Raw genomic sequence first — 27228 nt, forward strand, 5'->3', positions numbered from 1 at the left:
TTAGCCCGATAGGAGTGCTTATTTTCTTAAAAAAAGTGGTGTTGGAATCTAGCCATTGAGATCAATAGCTAGATCTTTGCCAACAGTTGATTCTTTTTTTTTTTAGGCAAAATATTATAACTTTTATTGAGAAATAAATTTCACATTACATCAGCAGATGCCAAACAGAGGTGCAAAAACATCCAAAACAGCAAAAAGAGAGAATTGCTCAACCGGAGAGCCAAACAACAGCAGCAACAACAGCGAAACAACAGCAGCAGCAACAGTGCTTGAATGATTGTGGGCGTTCTAGATTCCATTCCAGAAATCCAAAAGTTTAGTAAACCCGAAAATTAGGATAACCTAACCTATCCAACTTGAGGTCTCCACGAACCAATCGTGGCAATTGCAGCCATGAATCATACACTATATTGGACTCTAACTCAGTTCCAACCTTAGATACTCAGTCTGCAGGCACATTCGTTTGACGATAACAATGAGTGACGGATTGAAAGAAATGCTTAAAAGTGAGCAATTGATCCAGCTCTCGTTGCAAACCCCATGGACATCTACTAACCCCCTTAACCATTTGGACTAGAAGTAAAGAATCTGATTCCAAATGCAAGCAAAAGAAACCTCGCATAACACAAAGCTTAACTCCAAATAACAAAGCCTTCAACTCTGAGTGTAAACTCGACATGACACCCCAATAACACACAAAACCTAACAAAAACATCCCCGAGCTATTCCTCAAAACCCCCCCACCACCACTCCTTCCCGGATTACCTAGAGAACAACCATCGGTATTCAATTTACATATCGTCAAGAATGGAGGGATCCACCTAACCAGGATGAACTTAAATGTTTCTTTCCAACTCACCAGTGAAGAGTAAAAACATGGCCACGAGTACCTTCCAACTCCCATGTCTGTAAAATGTAATTGGAAAATATAATAGAGATCAGAAAGAACAAAAGTATGAATCTGCATGACCGACAACACCTTGCCTTCCCAAACCGCAGTATTCCTAGCTTTCCAAAGATGCCAGCAAATCAGCAATGGCAGCAGCTGATAAACCAATTTAAGCTTCATGTTTTTAGCTGGCCGCAACCACCATTGAATGACTGCATGTTTTACCGTTGAAGGCGTGACAAACTCGCCAATCTCTACTTGAAACGATTGCCAAACTTGGCGAGGGACTTCACTTGTACAAAAAACATGATCAATAGAATCCAACCAAGGATTTTGGCAGCAAACACAATGAGATGGTCCGCACACACCAAAGCGCTGCAACACATCCTGCACCGGCAATCTCCAAGATAGCATCCTCATCATAAAGAATGAGATTTTTGCTGGCAAGGCCTTCACCCAAATGTTAGATGAAAAGATTGACGTGTTGGCAATGTTGCGGAACACCTTATACACTGAAGAAAAGGAAAATGAACCAGAAATTTCTAAATCCCACACCATCCTATCAGGTTGATTAGAAAAAACATCAGGGGGAGTTATTTGTAGAATCGTAGATACAATATTTTCTGGGAGCCATTGACGAAGCATTGGAATGTTCCAGTGACCATTTAAAACAAAATCCGCCACTGTGTGATCTCCAAAAATCTCGATCTGCTGACACAAAGGACCTGTACCAGTCCAATTCTCATGCCAGAAGTTTATTAAGCCATTCTGCAACACCCATTGAATATGGGAATTTGCCAAAGGCTGATATGTAACCAGTCTATTCCAAGTTACCGATTGTAATGGCTGAAATTTCGCTTCGCAAGCATGCAATTTATGTAAATATTTAGCCCAAAGGGACTGACGTTGCCTTAAAGACCACCATAACTTCAATGAAAAGGCATCAAACACATCATTGAAAGCCCTCACTCCCACACCCTCTTCGGCATACGGCTTACACAATGAATCCCATGCAATCCAATGATACCGAGACCCTTTTTCAGTCGTACCCCATAGAAAATTTGCAAATGCTTTCTCAAGGGTGCGGAAAACACCCTTCGGAGGAGTCGAAGCAGCTAAGACATGTATAGGCAAAGATGATAAAACACTTTTGAGTAACACTAACCTCCCTCCATACGACAAAAGCTTCTCCTTCCAAGACAAAACTCTCTTAGCAACTGAAGTGCAGATATCTGAAAAATAACTGCTTTTCCTTCTCCCTGAGTAGTGTACAGCCAAGATATCTAAGAGGAAGTGACTTGGCGTGAAAACCAGAGATTTGTGAAATGATACGTTTACGAGGTAAAGTCAAAGCATCATGATCAATAAAGCAGCTTTTTTGACAGTTAAGTTGCTGACCAGATACACTACAATAGTTCTCCAAAACACTCATAACTTTCTTCAAAGTACACTTAACTCCACTACAAAAAATAATCACGTCATCCACATAAGCTAGATGCGTGACAATAGGGCATGAAGGAGGGACCTTAAAGGGAAGGAAACCTCTCTGTCCTACCAAAGAATTCAGCAATCTAGATAAAACCTCTGCCCCAATAATAAAAAGAGCCGGCGAAATGGGATCTCCTTGGCGCAGTCCCCGAGTTGACTGGAAAAAATCACATGGGGAGCCATTAATAAGAACCGAAAACCAGACATTGAAAATCAATCGCCAAATCATATCGATCCACCACTCACCAAACCCAAAGCATCATTGTACTTGCAACAAAAAGAGTCATGAGACTCTGTCGTAAGCTTTGGCCATATCCAACTTCAAAACCACATTCCCCCCTGATTAGACTGTCGAATTCCAGAAATCAGCTCTTGAGCCAGCAAAAAATTATCTGAAATTTGCCTTCCTCTGACAAATCCACTCTGCTGAGGTGAAATAATCTTAGGAATGAGACAAGACAATCTATCCAATAAAACCTTTGAGATCACCTTGTTGATAAAATTACACAAACTTATAGGACGAAATTGTGTAAAGTCTTGTGGAGAATGCAACTTTGGAATCAACACTATTGAAGTTGAAGAGATACTTCTAGGCAAAACCTCCCCACAAAAAAAACTAATAACTGCCGCATGTACATCCTCAGCCACAATGTCCCATGCAAACGTAAAAAACTTACCTGAGAAGCCATCCGGACCAGCCGAGCTATCACCATCCATAGAAAACACCACCAACTTAACTTCTTCCTTGGATGGGATTTTCTCCAACATCACATTATCATGTGAAGTAATTAATTTAGGGATAACCTTAAGAGTTTCAAAGGATTGAGCATATGATTCAGCCGTGAACAAACGTTTAAAAAACGATTCAGCCTCTCCCTCAATATCAGATGTACTGTCCAACCACTTCCCAGCAGACGACTTGATGCGATGGATTAATGATGTACTTTGTCGTTCCACCACCACAGAATGAAAATACATGGAGTTCCTATCGCCATCCTTTAACCACTTGTTTGTTGCCAGAACATATTCTCAAGTGCATGTAAACGCCTTAACTGGGCTTGTGCTTCATGTAATACAACTAAATTTGCCTTAGACGGATCAGCATCATAACTAAACTCAGCATTGAGAGCACGTTGTTCCGTCACCTTTACAGCTTCAAAGATATCACTGAAAACCTCGCGCGACCACGTTCGTAATGCCACCTTTACATTCCGAAGCTTGGCTGCAAGGACCTTTAATGGTGGGCTTGAAAAATTCCCGTTCCAATTGCACCTAACCACGTCCAACAGTTTTGGTTTAGATGTCCAGAAATTCAAAAAACGAAATGGCTTTGGCTTGTTATCCAATTTTGTAAGAGCTGACAATAACAATGGAGCGTGATCTGATGGGTCTCTACACAAATGTTGTACGGCAAAACCTAAGCCTAAATTGGAAGAAACCTGATTCATAAGTAACCTGTCTAATCTCTTCCAAATACGCGCCCGACCATATCTATTGTTGCACCATGTGAAAATAGACCTTGAATACCCCACATCAAAAATCTCAGCTTGAGACATAAAGTTCAAAAAATCCCAACCTTCCTCTGGTCTAAACGGCACCGCACCCCTTTTCTCCTCCTCCGAGACAATGACATTAAAATCCCCCACAAGAAGCCAGGCAGACTGAGTCGGTTTGTCCACAAGAAGGCTATTCCATAATTCTACTCGTTGAAGGGCAGTACACTTGGCGTGGACAAATGAAAAAATAATAGGGACAACAAATATTGCAGAATCAATTTGTAACGACAAATGTTGATTAGATTCTCCAACTATACGACAAAAAATAGAGGCTTTATAAAAAATCCAAATATCACCCGTACTACTAAATACAGCGTGATCCATATTAAGTCTCATCCTGATCGAATAGATCTCTGCAACTTGAATTTTCGGTTCACAAATAGCTACTAATTGAATGGAATGGTGTTTTACCAAATATCTCAATCTTCGAAAATTTGGGGTGCGAGATACACCCCTAATATTCCAAAACATAAACTTAATCATTGAGACAAGGAAGAGGAAGAGTTTGAGGAAACCTTGGCTTTCGATCGCAGCGAACGATCAGATGAAAATTTAGCCCTGATACCTTTCGATTTGCCATGCGTAACCACCTGTAAACCTTCCTCATGCTGGAGCTTTTCACTGACTTGTTGAATGATCGGATCAAGATTAAAGATATCCACAACCGCAGATGATTGTTTTGCCTGCAAATCCTCCAGCACACCACAATGAGATATATCAATGACAAGCGCATTCTGCTCCAGCTGACAAGCAGAACGGGCTTGCTGGTTTTCCTTTCCAGCCATAAGTTCCAAATTGTCAATTTGCCTGTTTGAGGGATCAACAGTGGGAGCCACCATTATAGTATTTTCCAGCCCATCAAGATCATGCTGAGACACTACCACCTGAGTATCAGAATGTGAACATGTAGCAGGTTCTGTGAAAATCCCAGTACAAATATTTGCGTCTTCAACAAAAGGAGTCGTGACTTTAGGAGTTTTTGAAGGCCCCTCCTTATCAACCACACCCACATCCTCCTCCGTAGTAGCAGGCATAATGATTGGATCCACCTCTTTCCCAGATTGATCATCCTGTTTGCTAGCCACAATGATTGGATCCACCTCTTTCCCAGAATGATCATCCTGTTTGCCTATTGTGCCCAAGCCAGGTGAAGAAGTAGGTTGAAAGCGTGTATGACCATCCTGTTTCTTGGAAACTAACGGTCTCTGAATTTTAAGATCCGGATATAGCATATGACAATCCTCTTGGATATGTCCCTGCTTAAAACAATGGGAACAATATTTAGGCAGATTTTCTGGAATTAAAGCTTGCCAAAAGCCCTCATGATCACCATTACTAATCCACACCCTAGGAGTGATAGGTTTTAACAAGTTTACTTCTACACACACCCTAGCAACACTTGGCCTGGAAGCCACCATGGTTGCAGTATCTACAAACAAAAGATTCCCCAAAACGCCCGCAATCTGGAACAAGCATTCTTTGTTAAAGTAATGCAGCGGCAATTTTGGTAACTTAAACCAAACTGGAACCACCGAAGGCTCCTTGTCCACATGGAAGGCAGGAGACCATTTAAAGACACGCATAGGAGCACCATAAACATACCATATACCTCTAGCCCAAATCCGATGAAAATTCACCTCATTCCCCAAGTTAATCACTACATGTCTGGAGTCTAAAAGACCTACCTTAGCAGCCTCTTTTAGATCAAGAGATAAGAAGAATTTCCTGAAATCCTCCATAGAAGGACGACCCTTAGAAAATTTACCAACCAAAGCAAATTTGTATGGAGCAGCAAGTGTGGCCAAATCAGTTTGAGAAAAAAGAATCGCAGGTTCCCCCCGATGAGTCGAAGACACTGCGTTGATAGTCAAAATGGGCTGAGAAGCTGCATTACCAAAGAGTTCAGAAAAAGATTTCTTTTGGAATGTGGGAGAAGAAAGTCCGGCTGGAGGGCAGCTTGACTTGCCATCAACCTCAAGAGCACCGAAAGTTATATTGTCTTTTTACACAACTTTACACCGAAAGTTGAGAGAAAGGATGTTGAGAGCACCGAAAGTTAGAGAGAAGGGAGAGCTTTTACCCTCAAAATTAAAATAGTTTCGATTCTTGCTTATATAAGAAGGCTAAACGCAAAGTTTCTTCTGTCCCTCTCCTTATTTCATTCTCTTGCTTCTCTCTCTTGTCACTCTCTCACTCTCTCCACATCTTACTCTTTCACTAAAACGAAAACCTCAAACAAAGCTCCAAGTCAGACATTGATGAACGGCCCCACGGCATTGTGACTTTTCATAACCCTGCTATGTTGATCACTCTAGGTGGGCCATCAATTTTTCTAGTGTGGACAGCTCTGAAGAGGTTAGTGATTTATGTTATTTGTTATATAATTAATAACATTTGTTATATTATGTTACTTAGTGATAAATTTTTTTATATTGTTACATTATATTATTAGATTATTGTCTAATATATTTATTGTAAAAGTAGTTGTAGACTAAATAATTTAATTTATATTATTATGTAATTGATTTAATATTGATTTACGTTATTTGCTAAATGATTAGTTAGATTAGTTTAGTGGTTTAGTTAGTCACTAAGTTAATGGATTAATTTTAGGATACTGATTAAATGGATTTAGGTGTAATTAATGTAGTCTTGACTTGTGATTAAGATAGCTAATTAGCCGGGGTAATTTAAATAAATGAATTAATTAGTGCAATTAATAAATCCAATAAATATAATTTGTGTAATTAGTGTAGCTAAACATTGAAATAGGTGTCATTAATAGTGGTTAATATTTGAAAGATATGGTATTAGAGTAGTTATTTCATTGATAGAATGTAAAATGTAGGATGAAAAAAGAGTTAGTATAAGAAATAATAAATGTAAATTTAACCTATAATTGGCATAGTTTATTAGGCTTAACTTATGCATGTAGCAATTTGATATTAAAAAGTGTAATTTATTAAAATATTTAATAATATAATATATTAAAAATGTGTAATTTATATAATAATGATTTATGTTATTTGCTATGTGATCAATTAGATTACATAAGTTAGATTAGTTACTCACTAATTTAATGGATTAAATTTACGGTTTATGGTTAAATTAATTTAGGTGTAATTAATGTAGTCATTAAGAAAGGCAACTAGGCGGGGTAATTTAAATGAGTGAATTAATTAATATAGTTAATAATTCAAATACGTATAATAAGTGTAATTAGTGTTGCTAAACGGTTAAGTAGGCATTAATTGGTTAATATTTCAAATATATGAATCATGTAATTAACGTACTTAATGTGGTCAACATTTAACTTATGCACGTATGCAATATACTAAATAATAAAAACATGTGTAATTAACTAACCCAATTGGTGGTTATTTAATTATGTATACTTGTCATATTTTATAAATTAAATATATTTGATTAACTTAATTACTCAATAATCATATTAACATAGTTTTAAAATATCATCAATGCCCACCTATATTAGGTATAACATGTCGAGTGATAATTGCCTGGTGATTCAACTATTGGGGAGGGAAAATTATATAATCCGCAGGGTCAATTTATATGACCCACCTATACCGAAAAAAGTTATGTTCATTACAGAAAAAATATGTTATGATGAGTTGGTAGACAAAGTACACCATATTATGGATTTAGATTGGAACAGCCACAAGATTAGTTTGATATCATTGGTGCCACACATTTACAAATATGGTTGAATGTTTCAACAATTTGATGAGGGATGCTCATTTGCATGTATTTGATTCACATTCAACCAAATAGTTGATTTATTTGTCAAAAATCACAAGGTGGCTTGAAATCAAGTTTGCCTACTCCTATGGTGTAGTTAGGATAAATATCTGAAAAATAAGTAAAAAGGCAGAGCACATACACTTTAGGTGTTTTACCATAAATGGCATATTTACTGCATCACGATTGCTTATTGTCAAAGTCATTAGAGAAGGAATTGGGCTCAATTTCATGGGGATTGGATAGGATACTAGAATGCGCATGCCAATGTAGAGATAACTGATAAGTTCATAAAAAATATTCAGGTCGTCAAATGATTACCTCAAATGAGACCATCGACGTACCAATCTATACATATGTCTCCTATCCACCAGCATTCATAGCCTAGGCAAATGCCATGGGGGAAAGGGGGAGGGGTGGCGGGAGAGGAGTGGGGAGGAGGGAGGAGGGAGGAGGGGAATGGAGGAAGAGGGAGGAGAGAGAGGAGAGAGAGGAGAAAAGGAGGGAGGAGGAGAAGGGAGGAGAGAAAAAGAGAAGCTGGCAACGGGTAGTGGTGTGTGATGTTGGTTGGTGGTGGGGGTAGGTGATGGGTGAAAAAGAAAGAGAGGTTTTTTTTTTAGTGTATTTGATGTTGTAAAACTAATAAAATAAACTACTAAAATAGAAATTGGAATAGTAGAGTGAGAAGCGGGGAGAGAGAATAAAAAACTATAGTATTATTATATTCACTGATCAAAGTTCTTCAAGGTTACAAATGAAGTAAGATCCACCGCTATTTATAGTTGATCTAAGATCAAAGGTACATGAACCCTATTAAATACTAATACATGAATTTAGTACCTCAAGTACATCCATAAATGGGCTTATCCAATGAATCTAGGGAGAATACATGTATTTTTCATCTTGAGAATATAAACGGACATCCACATCTTATAATTATTTCATAACACTCCCTTTGATGTTCATTACACAAAGAATATGTTTCGTTAAAATCTTATTAGGGAAAAATCCAGTGGGACAAAAACCCTAATAAAAAAAAAAGAGTACACTATTTTCTTGTGTAATAATATCTCCCCCTGATGCAAACATTATTTGAGATCTTTTAGCCGATGCATTCCAATATTCTTCACCAGTTTCTCAAATGTAGCAATCGGCGATGCCTTGGTAAACAAATCTGCTAAATTATTATCTGATCGGATTTGTAGCACATCAATCTCACCATTCTTCTGCAAATCATGAGTAAAAAAAAAATTTCGGTGAAATGTGTTTCGTCCTATCTCCTTTAATATATCCTCCTTTTAATTGAGTTATACAAGCTGTATTATCTTCATATAAAATTATTGGAGGATTTTCCTTCTTGGAGGATAACCTACAACTCTTCCGGATGTAGTGGGTCATTGATCTTAGCCAAACGCATTCTCAACTGGCCTCATGAATTGTTATTATTTCAGCATGATTTGATGAAGTGGCAGTTAAGGATTGTTTTGTGGAACGCCAAGAAATGGCTGTACCGTCACAAGTAAAAAGATAGTCAGTCTGAGATCGTACTTTATGTGGGTCAAATAAATACCCAGTATTAGCATATCCAAGCAACTCAGGTTTAGATTTATTTGAATAAAATAAACCAACATCAATTGTTCCTTGGAGATAGCGAAAAATGTGTTTAATATCATTCCAACGTCGTCCTGTAAACGAGGAACCAAATCTTGTTAATAAATTCACAACAAATGATATATCTGGCCTTGTACAATTAGCAAGATACATTAGCGCACCAATTGCACTGAGATATGGTACTTCAGGACCAAGTATCTCTTCATGTTCCTCTCATGGCCTAAAAGAATCCTTATTAGGATCTAATGATTGACGACCATTGGGGTATTTAATGTATGTACTTTATCCATACAGAACAACTTTAATACCTTTTAGGTATAAGCAGTTTGGTAGACAAAAATTCCACCTTCTAAATGCTCAATTTGTAAATCAAGGCAGAATTTTGTCTTTCCAAAATCTTTGATCTCAAATTCTTTTTTCAAATATTCGACAGCCTTTTGGATCTCTCCAGGAGTTCCAATCAAATTGAAATCATCAACATATATAGCAATTATCACAAAATTTGACTCATTTTTCTTGATAAAAACACATGGACATATTGGTTCATTGGTATAACCTTCTTTAGTTAAGCATTCATTGAGGCGGTTATACCACATACGTCCAGATTACTTGAACCCATACAAAACCTTTGTAATTTAATAGAATACACATCTCTAGGATTTGATTTACATGCTTCAGGCATGTTGAATCTTTCAAGGATACTCATGTGAATATCATTTTCAAAATTTCCATACAAATAAGCAGTGACAACGTCCATCAGACGTATATCTAGTTTTTTATGCACTGCAAAGCGTACAAGATACTTAAATGTGATCGTATCCACTACAGGTGAATACGTTTCATCATAATCAAATTTAAACCTTTGTGAAAAATCTTAGGCTACAAGTCTTGCTTTACATCTCACAATTTCATTCTTTTCATTCCCTTTCCTCACAAATACCCATTTATATTCAACTGGATTTACACCTTCAGGTGTTTGGACTACATGTTCAAAAATTTTTCTTTTAGCCAGTGAATCTAATTCAGATTGTATTACATCTTTCCATTTTAACCAATAATTTTTATGCCAACATTCATCAATCGATCTAGGCTCATGATCCTCGTCATCTATTATAATATCAAGTACTGCATTATATGCAAAAGTATTATCAACAATTATTTCTTTTCGGTTTTAACATTTTCTTATAGTGACAAAGTTTATTAAATTTTCTATAATTTCATTCTCTTCAGGAGTTCGCTCTTCGAGAGTTACCTCTTCAGGAGGTTGAATTTTGTCACTAATTATTGATTCATTTAACCCTCTTTTCTTTCTAAGATTTTTATCTTTGGAACCAAGAGGTCTCTCACGCTTCAGACGTGCTTTAGATTCATTAGTACTTGTGATTTGTTCTTCAGGGATATTTATTTTAATCGGGGCATTTGCAGCAGGAATATGTGATTTGGTGACTCTTCTGGAGTCACTAAATGCATCCGGCAATTGATTTGCAATATTTTACAAATGTATGATCCTTTGAATTTCTAGTTTATATTCTTTTGTACGAGAATCCAGGAAATTCAATGAAATTTTTCAAATGATTTCCTTTTTCAGTTGATCTTTTCCTCCCCCTAATGTCGGAAAATGTGATTCATCAAAATGACAATTTGCAAATCTTGCAGTAAATAAATCCCCTGTCAATGGTTTAATATATTTAACTATAGAAAGTGATTTATACCTGACATATATTTCCAATCTTTTTTGGAGGCCCAATTTACGACGTTGGAGCAGTGCAATAGAAACATAAACAGCACAACCAAATATTCGTAAATGAGAAATATTGGGTTCAGAACCAAATACTAATTGTAGGGGAGAATAATTATGATAACTAGTCGGCCTAATTCTCACAAGTGTTGCTCCATGTAATATAGCATGTCCCCAAACAGATAAAGGAAATTTAGATCTCATCAACAATGATCTAGCAATTAATTGTACCCTTTTAATAAATGACTCGATTAGACCATTGTGTGTGTGAACATAGGTTGTAGGATGTTCAACAATTATTCCAATAGACATGCATACTCGTCAAAAGCATGTGATGAATATTCACCAGCATTATCTAGATGAATTCTTTTAATTAGATAATCAGGAAACTGTACTCGTAATTTAATTATTTGAGCAAGTAATCTCGTATACGCTAAGTTGCGAGTAGATAACAAACATACATGTGACCATCTAGTTGATGCATCAATTAGCACCATAAAATATCGAAATGGTCCACATGGTGGATCTACAGGTCCACATATATCACCATGAATCCGTTCTAGAAATGTGGGAGATTCAGTCCCAATTTGAGCTGGTGATGGTCTAACAATTAATTTTTCTTGAGAACAAACAATACAGGAGAATTCATTTGATTTTAATACCTTTTGATTTTTCAATGAGTGGTCATGTGGATTCTTAATTATTCGTCTAATTATTATAGATCCAGAATGTTCGAAACGATAATGCCAAATTATAAAATCATTAGGATGAGTAGACTTCTGGTCTGCTAGGTGATGAATTTCAACAGCACTTATTTGTGCATAATATAAGCCAGAAGAAAGTGAAGGTAATTTTTCTAATACACATTTTCCCCCAGAAATGATATTTGTAATTAATAAAAATTTACTATTTGTCTCATTCATTGTCTCGATGTGATATCCATTTTGGCGGATATCTCTAAAACTCAATAAATTTCTTCGAGATTTGGGAGAGAGTAGTGCATTATTTATGACAATTTTAGTTCCTTCAGGGAGAAATAGAGTGGCTCTTCCGGAACCCTCAATTAATTTTGCACTACCACTGATGGTATTAAACATTTGTCTCTCGCATCTCCAAAGAAGAAAAATATCTTTTATTTTTCAATATAGTGTGCGTAGTAGCACTATCAATGAAACAAATGTTATCATTACCATTATATAGTCCCAAATGTTTGGCATCCATTTCTTCTACAGAAAATAAATAAAAATAGACATTAATAAAAGATGGGAGAATGGATATTTAAAAAGTAAATTGATAAAATATGCAAGACTAATAACATATTAAACATCTAGACAAATATTAAATATTAAATATATGATCATTTTGCATTTTCAGGATGGTCAAAGAAATCAGCAATATCTAGGTGTGTCATGTCAGCATCATCATCATCATCATAAGCATCCTTTTTATCGATAAAATTTGTCTCGACATTTTTGTTTTTCTTTTTCGAAGATGCTTGATAAAAGTCAACAAGGTGGTCAGCCGTACGACAGGTACGAAACCAATGATCTTCCATGCCGCACCGATAGCATTTATCTTCATAAACTTTCTTTTCTCCATTTTTCTGATCATTGTTATTATCCCACTTTTAGGGGATATTTTGTTACTTGCCACGATTATTGTCATAAGGCACAAATCTGCCACGTCCGCGTCTACGGCCACGACTACGTTCTCGGCCTTCTCGATCACCTCTACAGCTACGTCTGCAACCACAACCAGAATTTTGAGGTTGAGTCGCATTGGTTTCAGGGAATGGACTAGAACCAGTTGGTCGGGACTCGTGATTTTTCAACAATAATTAATTGTTTTGTTTAGCCAAGAGGAGACATGCAGTACGTTCAGAATACTTCTTAAATCCTTTTTCTCTATATTACTATTGCAGGAGCATATTAAAGGTATGAAAAGTAGAGAATGTTTTCTCTAACATGTCTTCATCAGTAATTTTTTCACCACATAATGTTAATTGAAAAGTAATTCTGAATATGGTTGAATTATATTCATTGATAGATTTAAAATCTTGTAACCGTAAGTGAAGCCAATTATATCGAGTTTTTGGAAGAACGACCAACTTCAGGTGGTCGAATTTTTCTTTCAAATCTTTTCAAAGAACGAGCGGATCTTTGACAGTAAGATATTCTGCTTTTAATCCTTCATCTAAATGATGACGAAGGAAAATCATGGCCTTAGCACGGTCTTGGTTTGAGGCTTCATTCTTTTCAACAATAGTATTCCCAAGACCATTGCCTCAAGATGAATTTCAACATCTAATACCCATGATAAATAATTTTTTTCAAAAATATCAAGAGGTACGAACTCTTGTTTTGTGATATTAGCCATAAGAATATGCAGTAGATTCGTAGGAAAGAATTTTACTTCGATAAGTATTAAAAGTTGTTCGGACAGAATGTGACGCTCCGAGAAGAATGAGTGTGAGAACCCGAAAATTTTTTATATATTTTCTCGACATTATTTTGTTTTCTTGTCTATAATTTTGTTTTCTTCAATGTATTAATTTTCTATACATTTTTATAAGGAAATATAGTTTTCAAATCATTTTCTTGATACAAGTTAGTCCACGTTAAGTTTGAAGTGTATTATGGACGTGGGACCCGCAAGTGCGGTAAATGCAATATATTTTTGACAACTTGTTGGAGTTTTGTGCTAAGTGATATTTTTCTACAAGGTGTTAAGAGATAATTATGGATTGGTATTAGAGAGACAAAAGGATAATGATAAGCCAAAAAGAGATGCTAGGTGTCGCGTTTTCATTGGACCTTGGATTTGACCACTATTCACCAACTTTACTAAATACTAACATTGACCCAAAATATCATCTTCATGTGCTCATCTTGGCCGGCCATGGAGGAGAGAGAGAGAGAGAGAGAGAGTTTCTTCAATTTTCCTTCATTTCTAGCTTGAATCTTGCAAACCTACCGGTTAAATTCCAAATTTCTCCACAAAAGTGAGTTGCTAAGCTAGTTTAAGGTGTTGAGTGGAACCATTTGTGAAGAACAAACTCTAGTTGTCTTGTTTCTTGGAGTTGCAAAGGTGAGGTGTTAAATATCTTCCCTCTTATGTTAATAATGATCAATTAAGGATTTCTAGTGGTAGAGCATGTCATTTTATGGATGATTTCATGACCTATGGGTGAGATTGATGGATTTTTCTTTTGTTCATGATTTTTTTCTGATTTCATATGATTAGTGTTGGGTAACCATGGATTAATGGTTTGTTATAGTGTAAGATGTAGTTGGTTTGTGTTGGAAATGATTGCTTGTGTAAACTTGTTAGTTTGAAACTCAAATTCCAGATTAGGGTTGCAATTGAACCCATTCTGCTTGGTACTGTTACACTTAGTTAGAGACCGAATTAGTCTTGGGTTAAAACATGAAAGTTGTAGGTAATGATATTTTATAGTTGCCTGCAAAATTTCAGCTCAATCTGAGCACCGTAGCCTGTGAAAAGACCGAATTATCCCTGCTGCCCTGTAGTTACCCGAGACTGAGAATTAGCTTCTGTAATTGGTTGTTTTGACCAGGAATACTACTGATTTGGTTGACGATGTCTTCTTAAGACTTATAGTCTTGTATCTTAGCTTTTGGATGGCTTTGGAATCACTTGAATTGGAGTTGTATATGCTGAGATATGACTAAATGAATCTGGACTGCCACAGTAAACTTCGAATTGGAAAATTTGGGGTTGTTTTGGTAAATTTGACCTAGATACATTGCAAACTGGACTGAGTGGCCTTCTTCAACATTGTAGCCCTTTCTCTTAGCTTCAAAACGGTATAGATTGTACCTCAATCCGATAAGGGTAGCTTCAGTTATGGATATTGTGTCGTTGCGAAAAATTTACGCTTGAGGGAATGAATTCCTGTTTCTAGGGTTTAATTGGGGGTTTTTCTAATGGTGGCTCTTAAACTTCTAATTAGCTTTGATTGAGGGGTATTGTGGCCCTAATTGGATATGTTTTATCACTTACGAACCGTATGTGCAATTGTGGTTAATTGCTATATGATTGGGTATGTGATTGTAGGTTGGACAAATAAGGAAATTTAGTGGAAGTGCTGTCCAAGCTTTGAAAGGGCTTGATTGCATTGAGTTTGTGATCTAAGACTTGGATTTGAGCAAGGCAATGATATATGATGGATGGTTTCTGAGCCATGGAGGTGAGTGACCCTAAACTGTTTTCAAAGTTATTTTCGAACGTTTTCTTGCATTATGTACTCGACTGCATATCATGCGTGCTTGCATGTGAATTCATGACATGATTTGGCTTCAAGGAGTTCTTGGGGAGTCTTGTGCTGAACACTAACGTCTCCACCCTGTTTATTGTTATTGACATGATCTGGAGCACCAACGTTGCTCCCACTTTCGTGAGTTCGTGAGTTAATGTTAAATGATCTATTTGAGCGTTGGGTGTTTAAGTGCAATGATTTCACTGGCTCACGAGAGCAAAAATACGTACATTTGATCTTGGAATCATGACATCATCGAAATGCCTTATTGTGAAATATATTCAATTACTGATTTTACTGGTTACTCACTGAGCTTCTAGCTCACCCCAAAACTATTTTATTTCTCTCCACAGGGCTCGTGGCGAAGGAAGGCTTGTAGTACTTATTCACGTGACTGGATGGCGTATATCTTGTACAGTTTGGATTTGGAATCATTTTATGTATAGTTTGGGAATTGTTTCCGCTTCGCTTATGACATGTAATTATTGGAGAATTTGATGTGTATATGAGATTTATATTGTAATATATTTGAGGACTGTAGTGAACGATTGAGTCCCGGCGAGAGTTGGGCAGGCGACCCGCCGAACCGTGGGGTACGCCCTAGGGGGAGGTGGGGCCGTCACACAGAACTTTGACAGTGTCTCATGCTTCACTTTTACTCAAAAATTAGAGATTCACGCTTTTCCTTCGCTCAAAGTAGAGACTCATGCTGATAATGTATTGTAAAATTAATAAAATAAACTACTAAAATAAAGATTGGAATAGTAGAGTGAGAAGCGGGGAGAGAGAATAAAGAACTATAGTATTATTATATTCACTGATCAAAGTTTTTTAAGGTTACAAATGAAGTAGGATCCACTCCTATTTATAGTTGATCCAAGATCAAAGGTACATGAACCCTATTAAATACTAATACATGAATTTAGTACCTCAAGTACATCAATAAATGGGTTTATCCAATGTACCAATGAACCTAGGGAGAATACATGTATCTTCCTTCTTGAGAATATAAACGGATCTCCACATCTTATAATTATTTCATAACATTTGATATGTATTGTGTTTTTTTAGTTGTTTTTGAGTAGTTTTCAAAGTTTATTACTATAGATTTGAAAGATAAAAATAATTTTTCAAAAGATTCTTCATTCTAGATGGAGTCATGTCTCAAAAACTATCTAGCTCATACAGACCCAAAGTTTTATAAACTACATTTACAAACATGCGGTAAAGTTTTCAAAAAATATCCAAAAACAACTAATTTTATGCTTTTCCAAACTCATTCTTTTTTCTTGCAATTAGTTAGCCAATGATAAAATGAATCTCAAAATCCAACTATTAGGGAGGTAAACAAACTTTAAAGTATCAATAATTAGGAAAACGCACAAGATCAACTATAAAGAGGAATTTATTGATTCATCCGTAAATATTAAAAAAAAGTAAAAAATCAACTCAATTATTCAAATTAAAAAAACGAACATATCTAGAAAGCAATCATATTTAAAGTATACCTTTCGCAAGGTTTAAAAAAGTTCATATATCACTTTCTTATCTCGTACAAATTCTAAAATGCAAATATTTCTCTCAAAATTCCTCCATTTCCATTTCTTTTTGAAAAAACACCCGACTTAATCCAAAGTTATTCCAAACGGAAGCGGCCCCCACTCCCCCGGAAGACGCGCTTTGGGCTTAAACTTCAAAGTCTTCTGTCCTACATTTCTACATTTCAACGCATATGTATTTCTGTTTGCTAAGAATATAAATCCTCTAAAACCCATCTTCCATCATCATCCCATGATCCCAATACGCAATCAAATTCAACAACCCTTTTGATTTCTCACTTCAGTTTAATAATCACAATTTCCTCACCAACAATATATGTTCTGGGTTTAACAACAGAGAAGAATTTTGAGATGGGATGTTGCAGCAGCAAAAGGGCGAATTCGAAAGCAAGCCGTGTTAGCCGCTGGCGTTCTACTGGCATTGTTGCCTTACGTGACTCCAAATTGAAGGTCTTTTTTGCTTGATTGGGTTGCTTGATTGATATATTTTTTTTAAACATTGTATAGTGGTGGGTGATGATAGGAAAGGTTTTACCTGGGTATAGGGGAAAATGGGGTTTTTGCTAATTTTTACAATCTTGGATTTTTTTTTTAAAATTTTGGTTTGAAGAAGGTTAGTTGAAGCTGTAGAGTTAATTCCTTTAGTTTGAATTTTTGGGTTCAGTTCAGGTTTGCATTTGCGTCATTTTCAACATCCTGTGACGCATGTGTTTTCTTTTCTTGGGTTGATTTACTTATGCATTACTATAACATCAGCCATTTTTGGCTCGTTGGATCCTCTTATAGTTTGATGGTTTAGTGATGGAAGCATTTGATATTTGAAATCATCAGCAGAATGAGTAATATTTTCGGGATAAATATTCAAGACTGCCTATATGACCCTTTCTTTGCTTTAGAAATGATCAAGGATCGACTTTTGTAGGTGAATATGAAGTATCAATGGAAAAATATTTACTTAACGATCCATATTTAAAGTTGGCTTGCAGCAATGGAGCCTAGTCTATCTGGTAGGATATATATATATATATATATATATATATATATATATTTTTTTTTTTTTTCTCTTCCGTTGCTATTGTTAAGTGTGTTGAGACGAGAATGGAGGGATATATAGATGAAGATTGCCAAGTAGTAGTTCAATAAGGTATTTAGGATAAGATAAAAGTTCCAACGAATATATCGGATACCACCTGAGTAGAACTGGAAGTTACAAAACTAGTCATGACTTCATGCTCATGAATCTTAAGACTGAACCTCGATTTTATAATCTCCAGAACAATTTATAGAAGATAAGATTCTCCACAGAATTGTCTTTAGGAGTATAATGTAATTGCAGGATCTTGCCGAATTGTTAACTGTTTTTCATAATCTGATAGGAGGAAAACAAAAGGGATCAGAAGCATCCATTGAGAGTAACATGTTTCCTAACTCATGGTAGTGTGTATCAGTATATGCTGCCTGTATGATTGCTGTGTCTGATCTTGGGAAACTGTAGAACAAGCTTAGTTGAGAAGCTTATATTTGTTTGGATCAATGTATGGTTTACAAGGAGCATAGTTAATAATCCTTCAACTAGAAATCTTAATGTTCATATATTCGTTTGGAAAGAATTTATGATTGTGTCCAATATGGTTTTACAATAAATTTGTTATGCGTTGCATGATTGTGTCCAATACAGTTTCACAACATGTTTTTTAAGAAGCATCGCTTTACCTCACACTCTAATGGTTGCATATATGGCTGGAGCAGTAAATTATTTATTTAAGTGACAGTGACGAGAAGATTGGGTACAGTAACTATGATTAAGATACTTAATGGATCTGTTCACACGTTCTCATAATTGGCACACTAGGCTGACTTGGTTAGTGAAGAATGTTTTAGTGCAATAAAGTTGGACAGTCAGATCGCTACGTAGCAGGAAAACTGGGTCAGAATGATTTTGGAGGTTCACACTGGGAAATCTAAGTTGCTGGGGTAAGAAGTAGATTGGTACGTTTCTAAGGGAGGAGACAGGAGCTCTGCCCTAGCGAAAGTACTTAGGCCGGAGAGAGATCTAGAAAGCCCTAATAAAAAGGTCTTTGCCCTTTTAGGCCACCCCCTTTAATAAAGTAGAAAGCAACATCCTATATCCTGGGACCACATTTGCTGTGTAAAGAATATTGCATGCTTGTTTCCGTGGCTCTGGAATCTATGGCCTTCTTTTTTAATACTTGAATATAGTTTGAACAATTTACCATCTTCAGTCAAAGGAAATGCTTTACCCCATAAACAGGAAAAAAAAATTGTTGACTAAGATGCTCCCATGTATCTTTTTTCTTGAAATTCCTATGTATATTTTGCCTGATATTTGCATGGAATTTTGACCTTTTTTCTTTAATTGAAACTTTCTATAAAATCTTTGAAGTTCTCCACTGTGACTTATTTAGCTTTGATTTTGCACTGCTATTTCTGCATTTATAAAGCTAGGAATGATGATTTTTGCATCATTCTTCTGATTTGCTTTTTGTTTTGTCATTTTTTCCAAGTTTACATAACTTGTAGCAATGCAGTTTAATTTTTTGACCCTAGACAGACAGATTTTTATAGAGATTGCTAATTTTGTATGTTAATTTCTTGAATTAGACATTTCCAGATGAAGTTCTTGACCTCGACAGATCTGTGCGCACACTTGATTTAACACACAATAGAATAGGTAATGCTTTCTAGCTACTGATCAACTTGATTTTGTGGGTTTTATGATATTTGGTTGCTCAAGTGCTAAAGATAATATATTTAACATGACCTGCTTTCTATGACCAATGTCTTGATTTTTTATCTATCCCATATATTAGCTAACTATCTTTGATTGTTTAGCAGTTTGGATTCAAGATGGTTGCTCTTTTACTAATTTAAGCAGTGGCAGTTACTCTCTGACTTGAGAAGCCATGTCTCATATTTTGTCAAATACCAATCCACATTCATATCCAGTTTTCTTGTAATCTTCTGCTGATGAATCTCATGGCTTCTGTTTTGTCTCTGTGCCAGTTGACATTCCAGTGGACATCAGCAAATTAATTAACTTGCAAAGACTGGTGAGAAACTAACTATTATATCTTTTGCATTTATCATGACATTCTTCATAATGAACACATGGCAATAAACAATTTTTCTTTTCTAATTGGTGAGATACCATTCTTTCATATTATGTTAAAGGAAATGAAAATTCAATCTTAGTTTTTATGTACTACTGCTGTGTAGTTTTTAATTATAAGCTGGTGATAGGATATGTGAGTTACAGAAAAGACTTTAATGTTGGAGACAAATATACTTCTATCCTATGTGACTTTCCAGAATTGGTGGTTTGAGATTTTATGTTTCCTCAATTACAGTTCTTGTTAATCTTTGGAGAAGTAAATCAAGTGCAAGGTGAGAATGCAAGTTAAGCTACTTTCTTTAGAGAAAGTGGAATATATTTCTAAAATCTCTTGTATTACTAAGGCTGCTATCTGAAAACGTTATAAACATCTTCTTAAATCTATGTTGCAGATCTGAAAACGTTATAAGCATCTTCTAAAATCTATGTTGCGGAAAAATCATAAAGTGGTTGCATTGGGTTAAGTAAAGTTTCCTTCTCCATGATAATTTTTAGGATAAACAGAAATGGTGTTTAAGGTAGCCCAAGTTAGATGCCTTGTAAAATTACTGACTTGTTATGTATTCATATTAACCTGAGGACATGCAAATGACAGGGTTGCTCAGTGTATCCATTTTCATATGCATATAATGTTTAAGCTTTTGTTTTACATGTATAATAACTTTTCAAAACGATCTTATACTCCTCATCCATTTAACTATAGGGCATGATGTTGGTGACACATTTGCATTTTTTTAGAAATCTATTTGCATTTTGTGCTTATTTAATCAATTAATCCAGCTTTGTAATGTCACATTTAAGAGACTATTCTTAGTTTTCAACCATGTCATGTGATCTTTTATCACTCTTCTTCACTATTGGTGTTATCTTTGCAACCTATCTTTGATTGCAAAATAAAGTCTTTAATAGAGTAGTAGTGAGAATAAGTTAACAAGCTCTTAGTTGGAATGCTATAAGGAATCATTTTGTGAACTACTAGTTTCATATTTGGTTGGAATCTTCATTTTCCTTTTGAATCAGATTGGTGTCTTCTTTGTTAGGGAAGACACCGAGTAGAGACTCATCTCATTGTGGTGTGGAGAAAGCCTTCTTACCTCATTTTCAATTGCCAATAGATAAGTTTCAAGCTGCATTTAAAACATGACTTGGTCTGATTTGGGGCTGTGTCATGACTTCATGTTTTCTTAGGTCCTTTTATAGTGACAAGAAAGCAGAAGACAAATACTTTGGATAAACTTAAATGTTTGTATTCTGATGGAAACTCGTAATGCCTTATTGTCTGGAACCTTGCACTCATATCTGTTGAGGACATGTTTGCTTTGCTTATGTGTTGTACAAATTCTGATTAGCAGCATAAATTTGTAGTTTTGAGTGCTAAAGTTACTTGTAAAACTTCTGGTTTCCCATTAAAAACTAAAGAATAGAGGATTCTAAAGTAATGGATGGCTTGCTGGTCTTCATTCTTTCATCCCTCCCATACTTTCCTGCTTCAATGTTTATGACATCAATAGCATGCTTACTTCTTTTTCAGATGTTGGCTGACAATCTGATTGAACGGTTACCTATCAACTTGGGAAAGCTTCAGTCCCTAAAAGTTGCATCACTTGATAAGAACAGGATTACCACCTTGCCAGATGAATGTAAATGTTATTTTCGTTTTAAAGGAATATGTCGTGAGAATTTATTGTCTACTTGTTCGTTTATGTCTGCTTAACTGAAATTTTTTTTTTTGTAAACAATGAAGTTTGGTTAACAGTACTTTGATGTTTGCAGTAGGCCAATTGGTGAAACTCGAGCGCCTATCAGTCTCAGAAAATTTATTGACAAGCCTGCCAGAAACCATAGGAAGCTTGCGCAACGTGAGTACGTTTATCAAATAATAATAATAATTATTATTATTATTTTTTTTTGCATTCACTGATCAAATAAGTGACAAATGCTGCCACTGATGTGCATCATTCTTGTGGGTTTACTACTCTTCCGAGGATAGATTTTGCATTCTGTTTGCTCTGCTTTTTAGTATGCTAACAATGATTTGCTTTGCTTTTCAGTATTCTAAAATCATTACTTATTTTTGCTCTTGCCAAGATGAGGTTTTTTAGGTAGGAAATGGTTTTAATTGCTCTTTTGGAATTTTGCTTAAAGTTGCTTCAGCTGAACACATGCTTACCAATGCCATTTAAGAACTAGAGTAGCTTCTCTCTCTCTGATAAGCCTTCTCTCTTCCCTTACGAGCCCAAAAAAACATTTCCCCTCCACCTCCCCAACACCCCCCCCCCCCCCCAACCAATAAAAAAAAGAAAGAGAAATTAAAGAAAATTCCCCCAGTCTATCTGAGGTTTTACTTACTGATAGTAGATCAGTGTGAGCTGTAGTATTATATGTGCAAAGTTGCTATCGTTAGATGGAGTTAATCTCCATCACACTCTCTCTCAGACAAGTACACATACAGAGAGACAAAATTCCTCCCCCGACCAAAAAAAAAAAGAAATATTAAGTTAAAATCAACTGGAAAAAGACAAAATAAGAAAAAATAACTCAAATAATTCAAAAACCAGCTTTTTATTTCAAGTTGTTCACTTGTATGTATATTATTACCGTGTTGACAAATTTCATGTCCGACAATTTGCTGACCACTTGATTATACATCTGTTTCTGTTTTTGAAATCTCACATGCTTCATGACTAATTGCATTGTGGGCTACGGCAAGATTTGAATCTTTAATGAAAATTGATATGAGTCATTAACTTTTGACAAGAAATCTGAAAATCATTGTCCTTATTTGAGAACATTCAGTCTGTTGTTCATGGGTGTTTTAATTGTTAGGCTTATGGTTTCAGACTTCTATCTCCACTTTCTTTCTTCCAAACTGTGAATTCCAATTTCTTCTTTTCAACTGTGGTTAATTTTGGCAATGAAATGATTATCTTGATAGAAGCAAAAGCTTGATTTGTGTATAATCCTTGCCTTGTCAGAGTTTAGTTTAATTTTTTTTTTTTTATAAAATAATATAGTGATACACTTTAAAGTTTTGACCATGCAGTTGGTGCTGTTGAATGTATCAAACAACAAGTTAAAGTCTCTGCCAGAATCAATTGGGAGTTGCTTCTCTCTTGAAGAACTGCAAGCAAATGGTACCTTCATATCTAGCTTTTAACTTCGGGTTATTATTGCAATGCACGGTTAAGAGTGCAGGCAATATTTGACTTCCTAAATTGGGTATGCATTTGAGTCACTATGAAGTCAGTGCGTGCTTTGATCGCCTTATTTTGCTACACTCTTTCTTGTTCTTTGTAGTAAGCTAGAGGGAATTGACTTCCATTTAATCTGTCCACAATTTTTCTAGGATTTCTTGTTCCCTTCGAATAACACTGGCTCGCAGCTAATCCAATCTCTCACATTGAGGATGCTGAGGCTGTGCCACCAGTTATGCTGCCCTTCTTGTAGTCAGGATAGAGTTCAATATGGTTTAAGTTGTCAATTAGCTTTTACTGCATAGAAATACTATGCTGCCTTGAGATTTTGCAGAATTAGAAACATTGCATGTCTGTTGTGGCTAACTTTCAAAGTGCATAGGAATTATTTATTGATCATAAAAGATGCGATAGGCCAAATTTAGTAGTTAAGCTCTATGGATTTTGTGGATCTTTTTGGTATGTTCCCCCGCTTGTACTAGAATTTTCTTCATTCAGAAGTATCTAACTTATTGCGGGGTTAAGTGTTTAGTTTCTCGTCCATCAGAGTTACCTTTTGCTGAATTGTTTTCAGGAACTTCAGGAACATTGCATGTCTTCTGTGACTGACTTTCTAATTGCATAGGGATGATTTAGTGATGGCCAAAGATACGGTAGACTAATAATATTAGATTAGACCATGGATTTGGATCTTCTTGTTATATTTCTCCCACTTGTACCAGAATTTTCTTCTATCAGAAGTATCTTGCTTATTGTGTGGTCAAGTGTTTAATAACTCATGCATCTCAGCAGCCTTTTGCTAAATTCTTTTTTTCTTTTTTGGGGACATCTGGTTAAGTTTATTAACTTCAAGATGGTGTACCGCTTGGTTACAGATATTACATTGTCATTCTCATTCATAGAGTTTAACATGGTTTAAGCTTTTTGAATTTGAGAATTGAGTTTTGTAATATCCAGTTTAATCATATGAATCATTCGATGGTTTGCCTAGTTAGCTATTTGGCAGTTCTGGATGTTCATCTACCTTTGATGAGCTTTTCATCTACATGTTAGTGTTGCTCGTTCCACATTTCCATGGTTCAGTTTAGGATGGAGAGTGTTCTGCTGCATGCCATATCTCTGTTTTGGTCCCTGTTTGTACATCTTTGTCATACTGTATTTTGTGCTTTTAGATAATTCTATTGAAGAAATTCCTGCTCCAATATGCAATCTTGTTCACCTCAAGTCACTCTGCCTGGACAATAACGATCTGAAACAGGTAATCATTTCTCAAGCTTCATCATTGACATCTAATGTTCTCATAGCATTACTTCCTCATTTCCTCTGGTTGATGGGTACTTTTTGGTACAGTTCTTTTGCCATTTTAATGCGTTTATGGTGTGACACATTATATTCCAACGTTGGTTCAACTTAGTTTTTACATGAAGTATCTTGCACTTGTGATCTGTCAATTTGTAGTTCTGAATTGTGGAGATGACTTCTAAAATGATTTCTACTTATGTTGTAATGATGGCTTAACATTTCCACTTACAGATACCTCCAAATATATTAAGAGAATGCAGAAGTCTTCAAAATATTTCTCTCCATAATAATCCGATTTCGATGGACCAATTTCAACAGGTGAAACCTAATTCTCTTCTACATTGTTCATAAGTTTTTCAAAATTCCGTTAGCATTGCTCTTCTTTTTCTAAAAGAAATTCAACTTGAAATTTCTCTCAGATGGAAGGATTCCAAGAATTTGAAGTTCGGAGGAAAAAGAAGTTTGATAAGCAAATAGATTCAAATGTAATGATTGGTTCCAAAGGGCTTGATGAGGGTGTTGACCTCTGACGTGGGTTGTTAAGCTTGATGTTTATGTTTTGTCCTGGTATGACGCTCCAGGTATGTGCCTTACTATTGACAGTCAGGGTGTCCTTTGCTATTTTCACTTATCTGTTTACTGATCAAGTACATGCTAAACTGTGATACAGTAGCTTAGTTGATTTCTTGAGCCTCTTTTCTCTCCAATGCAACCCCAAAAGATGTAGCAAATAGCTTTTGCAGACCTTAGGCGTCTCTTAGAATGTTGTTTTTGACTACCCACACTGTCTGTTATGTTCTGTTATGAATAGTTTGCTTTTGTTCTATGATACACTCAACTCTGATAATCTTTAATACCGCATGGAACTCATGAAGAAGTTCATGTGTTGATGTTTGTGTAATACACGTGTTAATGCTGTGCCACAAATAATAGGTTTCTGAAAATGCAGGGGATACTTATTTTCTGAAAAAAAAAAGGAAATGAGCATGGACGTAAGCTTCCTATTGCAGTAGGGGGTTTCATGACAGAATATGATTCCAGTATGTTTTACCGTTTGTTCGTCTCTAACCGAAGTCTGCCAACTAATCAATTTGTTGAAATACTGGCACACAATAAACTTTCTATTGCAGTAGGGGGTTTCATGACACAATATGATTCCAATATGTTTTACTGTTCATCTCTAACCGAAGTCTACGAGCTAATCAATTTGCTGGAACACTGGCGCACAACAAACTTTTAAAGTATCTTATCTGTTGTCTTCTAGGCTCTAGCTGCTTTGATGTTGTTACGTTGCTAGTTCTGATGTAATTTTTGTTTTCTGCAGTTGAGTGAGGCTCTATGTGTACAGAAGTTATTCAAATTTGGAAAAGGAAGATGGTTGTCACGTTGTGCGTTCTCTTGTCCTCCCTGCAGCTTTTTGGTAGACCGGCCATTATCCAGAGCAGAATTTGATTAAATGATGCATGGTTAGGCATGATACCTGTGAATGCTATATCCTTTGTCACCAGCTGTGTATCTCTATTGGGTCTTGTATAGTATAAATCTTAGTAGCGTCTGCAGCAGATGAATATTCAAAATAGTGAGACTTCGAATTTTTTGATTCCGACTTCTGAATGGCTAATAGAATTCAACATTTGTTTTTTTACTTTGGTATTTTCTGCTTACTGATTCTTTGTTTCTCCAATTTGGAGAATGGACTTTTCATTGTGGATAACGGTTATAAATGGCTGGCCTTCACAACCTAGAGTCAAAGTCCAATTTTGTAACAAACATGATGTATAGTTTCTTTGTTCAAAAAGATTTTCTTCTTAACCATACTAGCACTTTACCTTGATCAAGCCTTAGCTGCTTTCCAAAAGTATGATAATTAATTTTTAAATAAATGCTAGCAATTTACTTGCTGATGAAATTCATGTATAAGAGACTCCTTATCAATAATTTGCCAAATTGCAAAATGAGGTAGCTCATAGATTGGCAAGATATGCACGAGAGATTCCTGAGGTAGCAAATGAGGATTCTCGTCAACTTTCCTATACTACCTTTGGGACACAAGTCTCTGTTATTTCACTTAATCCTTCCTCAAATATTCCAAAATTTAAACCAGTCTGAAGTTAAACTTTCCTATACTCCATCCATACCATGAAACCAATCTGAAGTTAAACTGTTAAACCAACATATAAAAACAGCTGTAAGCAAAACCAAGCAGTCTTTTCAGTTTTCATTAGAGCATCCACAGTACTATTACACTTTGTGGAGTGTAATCCACATGCCACGTCAGCATTCCACTTTCTCCTCTTTTATTACACTTTCACTCACAATGGATTACACTCCACAAGGTGTAATAGCATGAGTCCACAATTAATCAAATATTTATTTTAATAATGCATAACTCATATCCCATAAATAAATAAAGTAATTTTTAAAACTAATTTTGTTATTTTTAAAAAATAAAGTACTAACTTTCGTTAAATTTTGTACATTTTGAATTTTTTTATTTTCTAAAAATGATATTATTAATTTTTAAGTTTGAATAATATATCTTTTTCTATGTTTCAAAAATAATATATTGTTATTTTTTTAAAAATAATTATGTAGGAAATTAAACAAATATTTGATACTTCAAATGCGAAGATATCATAATAATCCATACTTAATTAATAATTCGGAATGTAATTAGTTGAACTCCATAACATAATATTACATAAGTTAAATCAAATAAA

General features: G+C 35.5%; 1 protein-coding gene across 1 annotated transcript; it reads left to right on the forward strand.

Annotated features, from left to right (window-relative positions):
• The first annotated feature begins 17059 nt into the window (after positions 1-17059).
• LOC113767363 (plant intracellular Ras-group-related LRR protein 7) lies at positions 17060-26153 on the forward strand. The gene is made up of 10 exons (XM_027311426.1): positions 17060-17329; positions 19502-19571; positions 19904-19950; positions 21544-21652; positions 21786-21871; positions 23056-23146; positions 24379-24464; positions 24740-24826; positions 24928-25089; positions 25833-26153. Exons 1-9 carry the CDS (start codon positions 17231-17233, stop codon positions 25036-25038), a joined length of 786 nt encoding a protein of 261 aa, XP_027167227.1. The 5' UTR covers positions 17060-17230; the 3' UTR covers positions 25039-25089; positions 25833-26153.
• The last annotated feature ends 1075 nt before the right edge of the window (positions 26154-27228 follow it).

This window comes from Coffea eugenioides, chromosome 4 (assembly GCF_003713205.1).
Source record: "Coffea eugenioides isolate CCC68of chromosome 4, Ceug_1.0, whole genome shotgun sequence".
NCBI lineage: Eukaryota > Viridiplantae > Streptophyta > Magnoliopsida > Gentianales > Rubiaceae > Coffea > Coffea eugenioides.

What these genes read in the sequence shown, in the direction of transcription:
- LOC113767363 (XM_027311426.1), top strand. Translation starts at nt 17,231, where the DNA reads ATGGGATGTTGCAGCAGCAAAAGGGCGAATTCGAAAGCAAGCCGTGTT. An exon ending in TTTAACACACAATAGAATAG is followed by an intron (nt 19,572 to 19,903) that starts GTAATGCTTTCT and finishes TCTCTGTGCCAG; the next exon opens with TTGACATTCCAGTGGACATC. An exon ending in CCATAGGAAGCTTGCGCAAC is followed by an intron (nt 21,872 to 23,055) that starts GTGAGTACGTTT and finishes TTGACCATGCAG; the next exon opens with TTGGTGCTGTTGAATGTATC.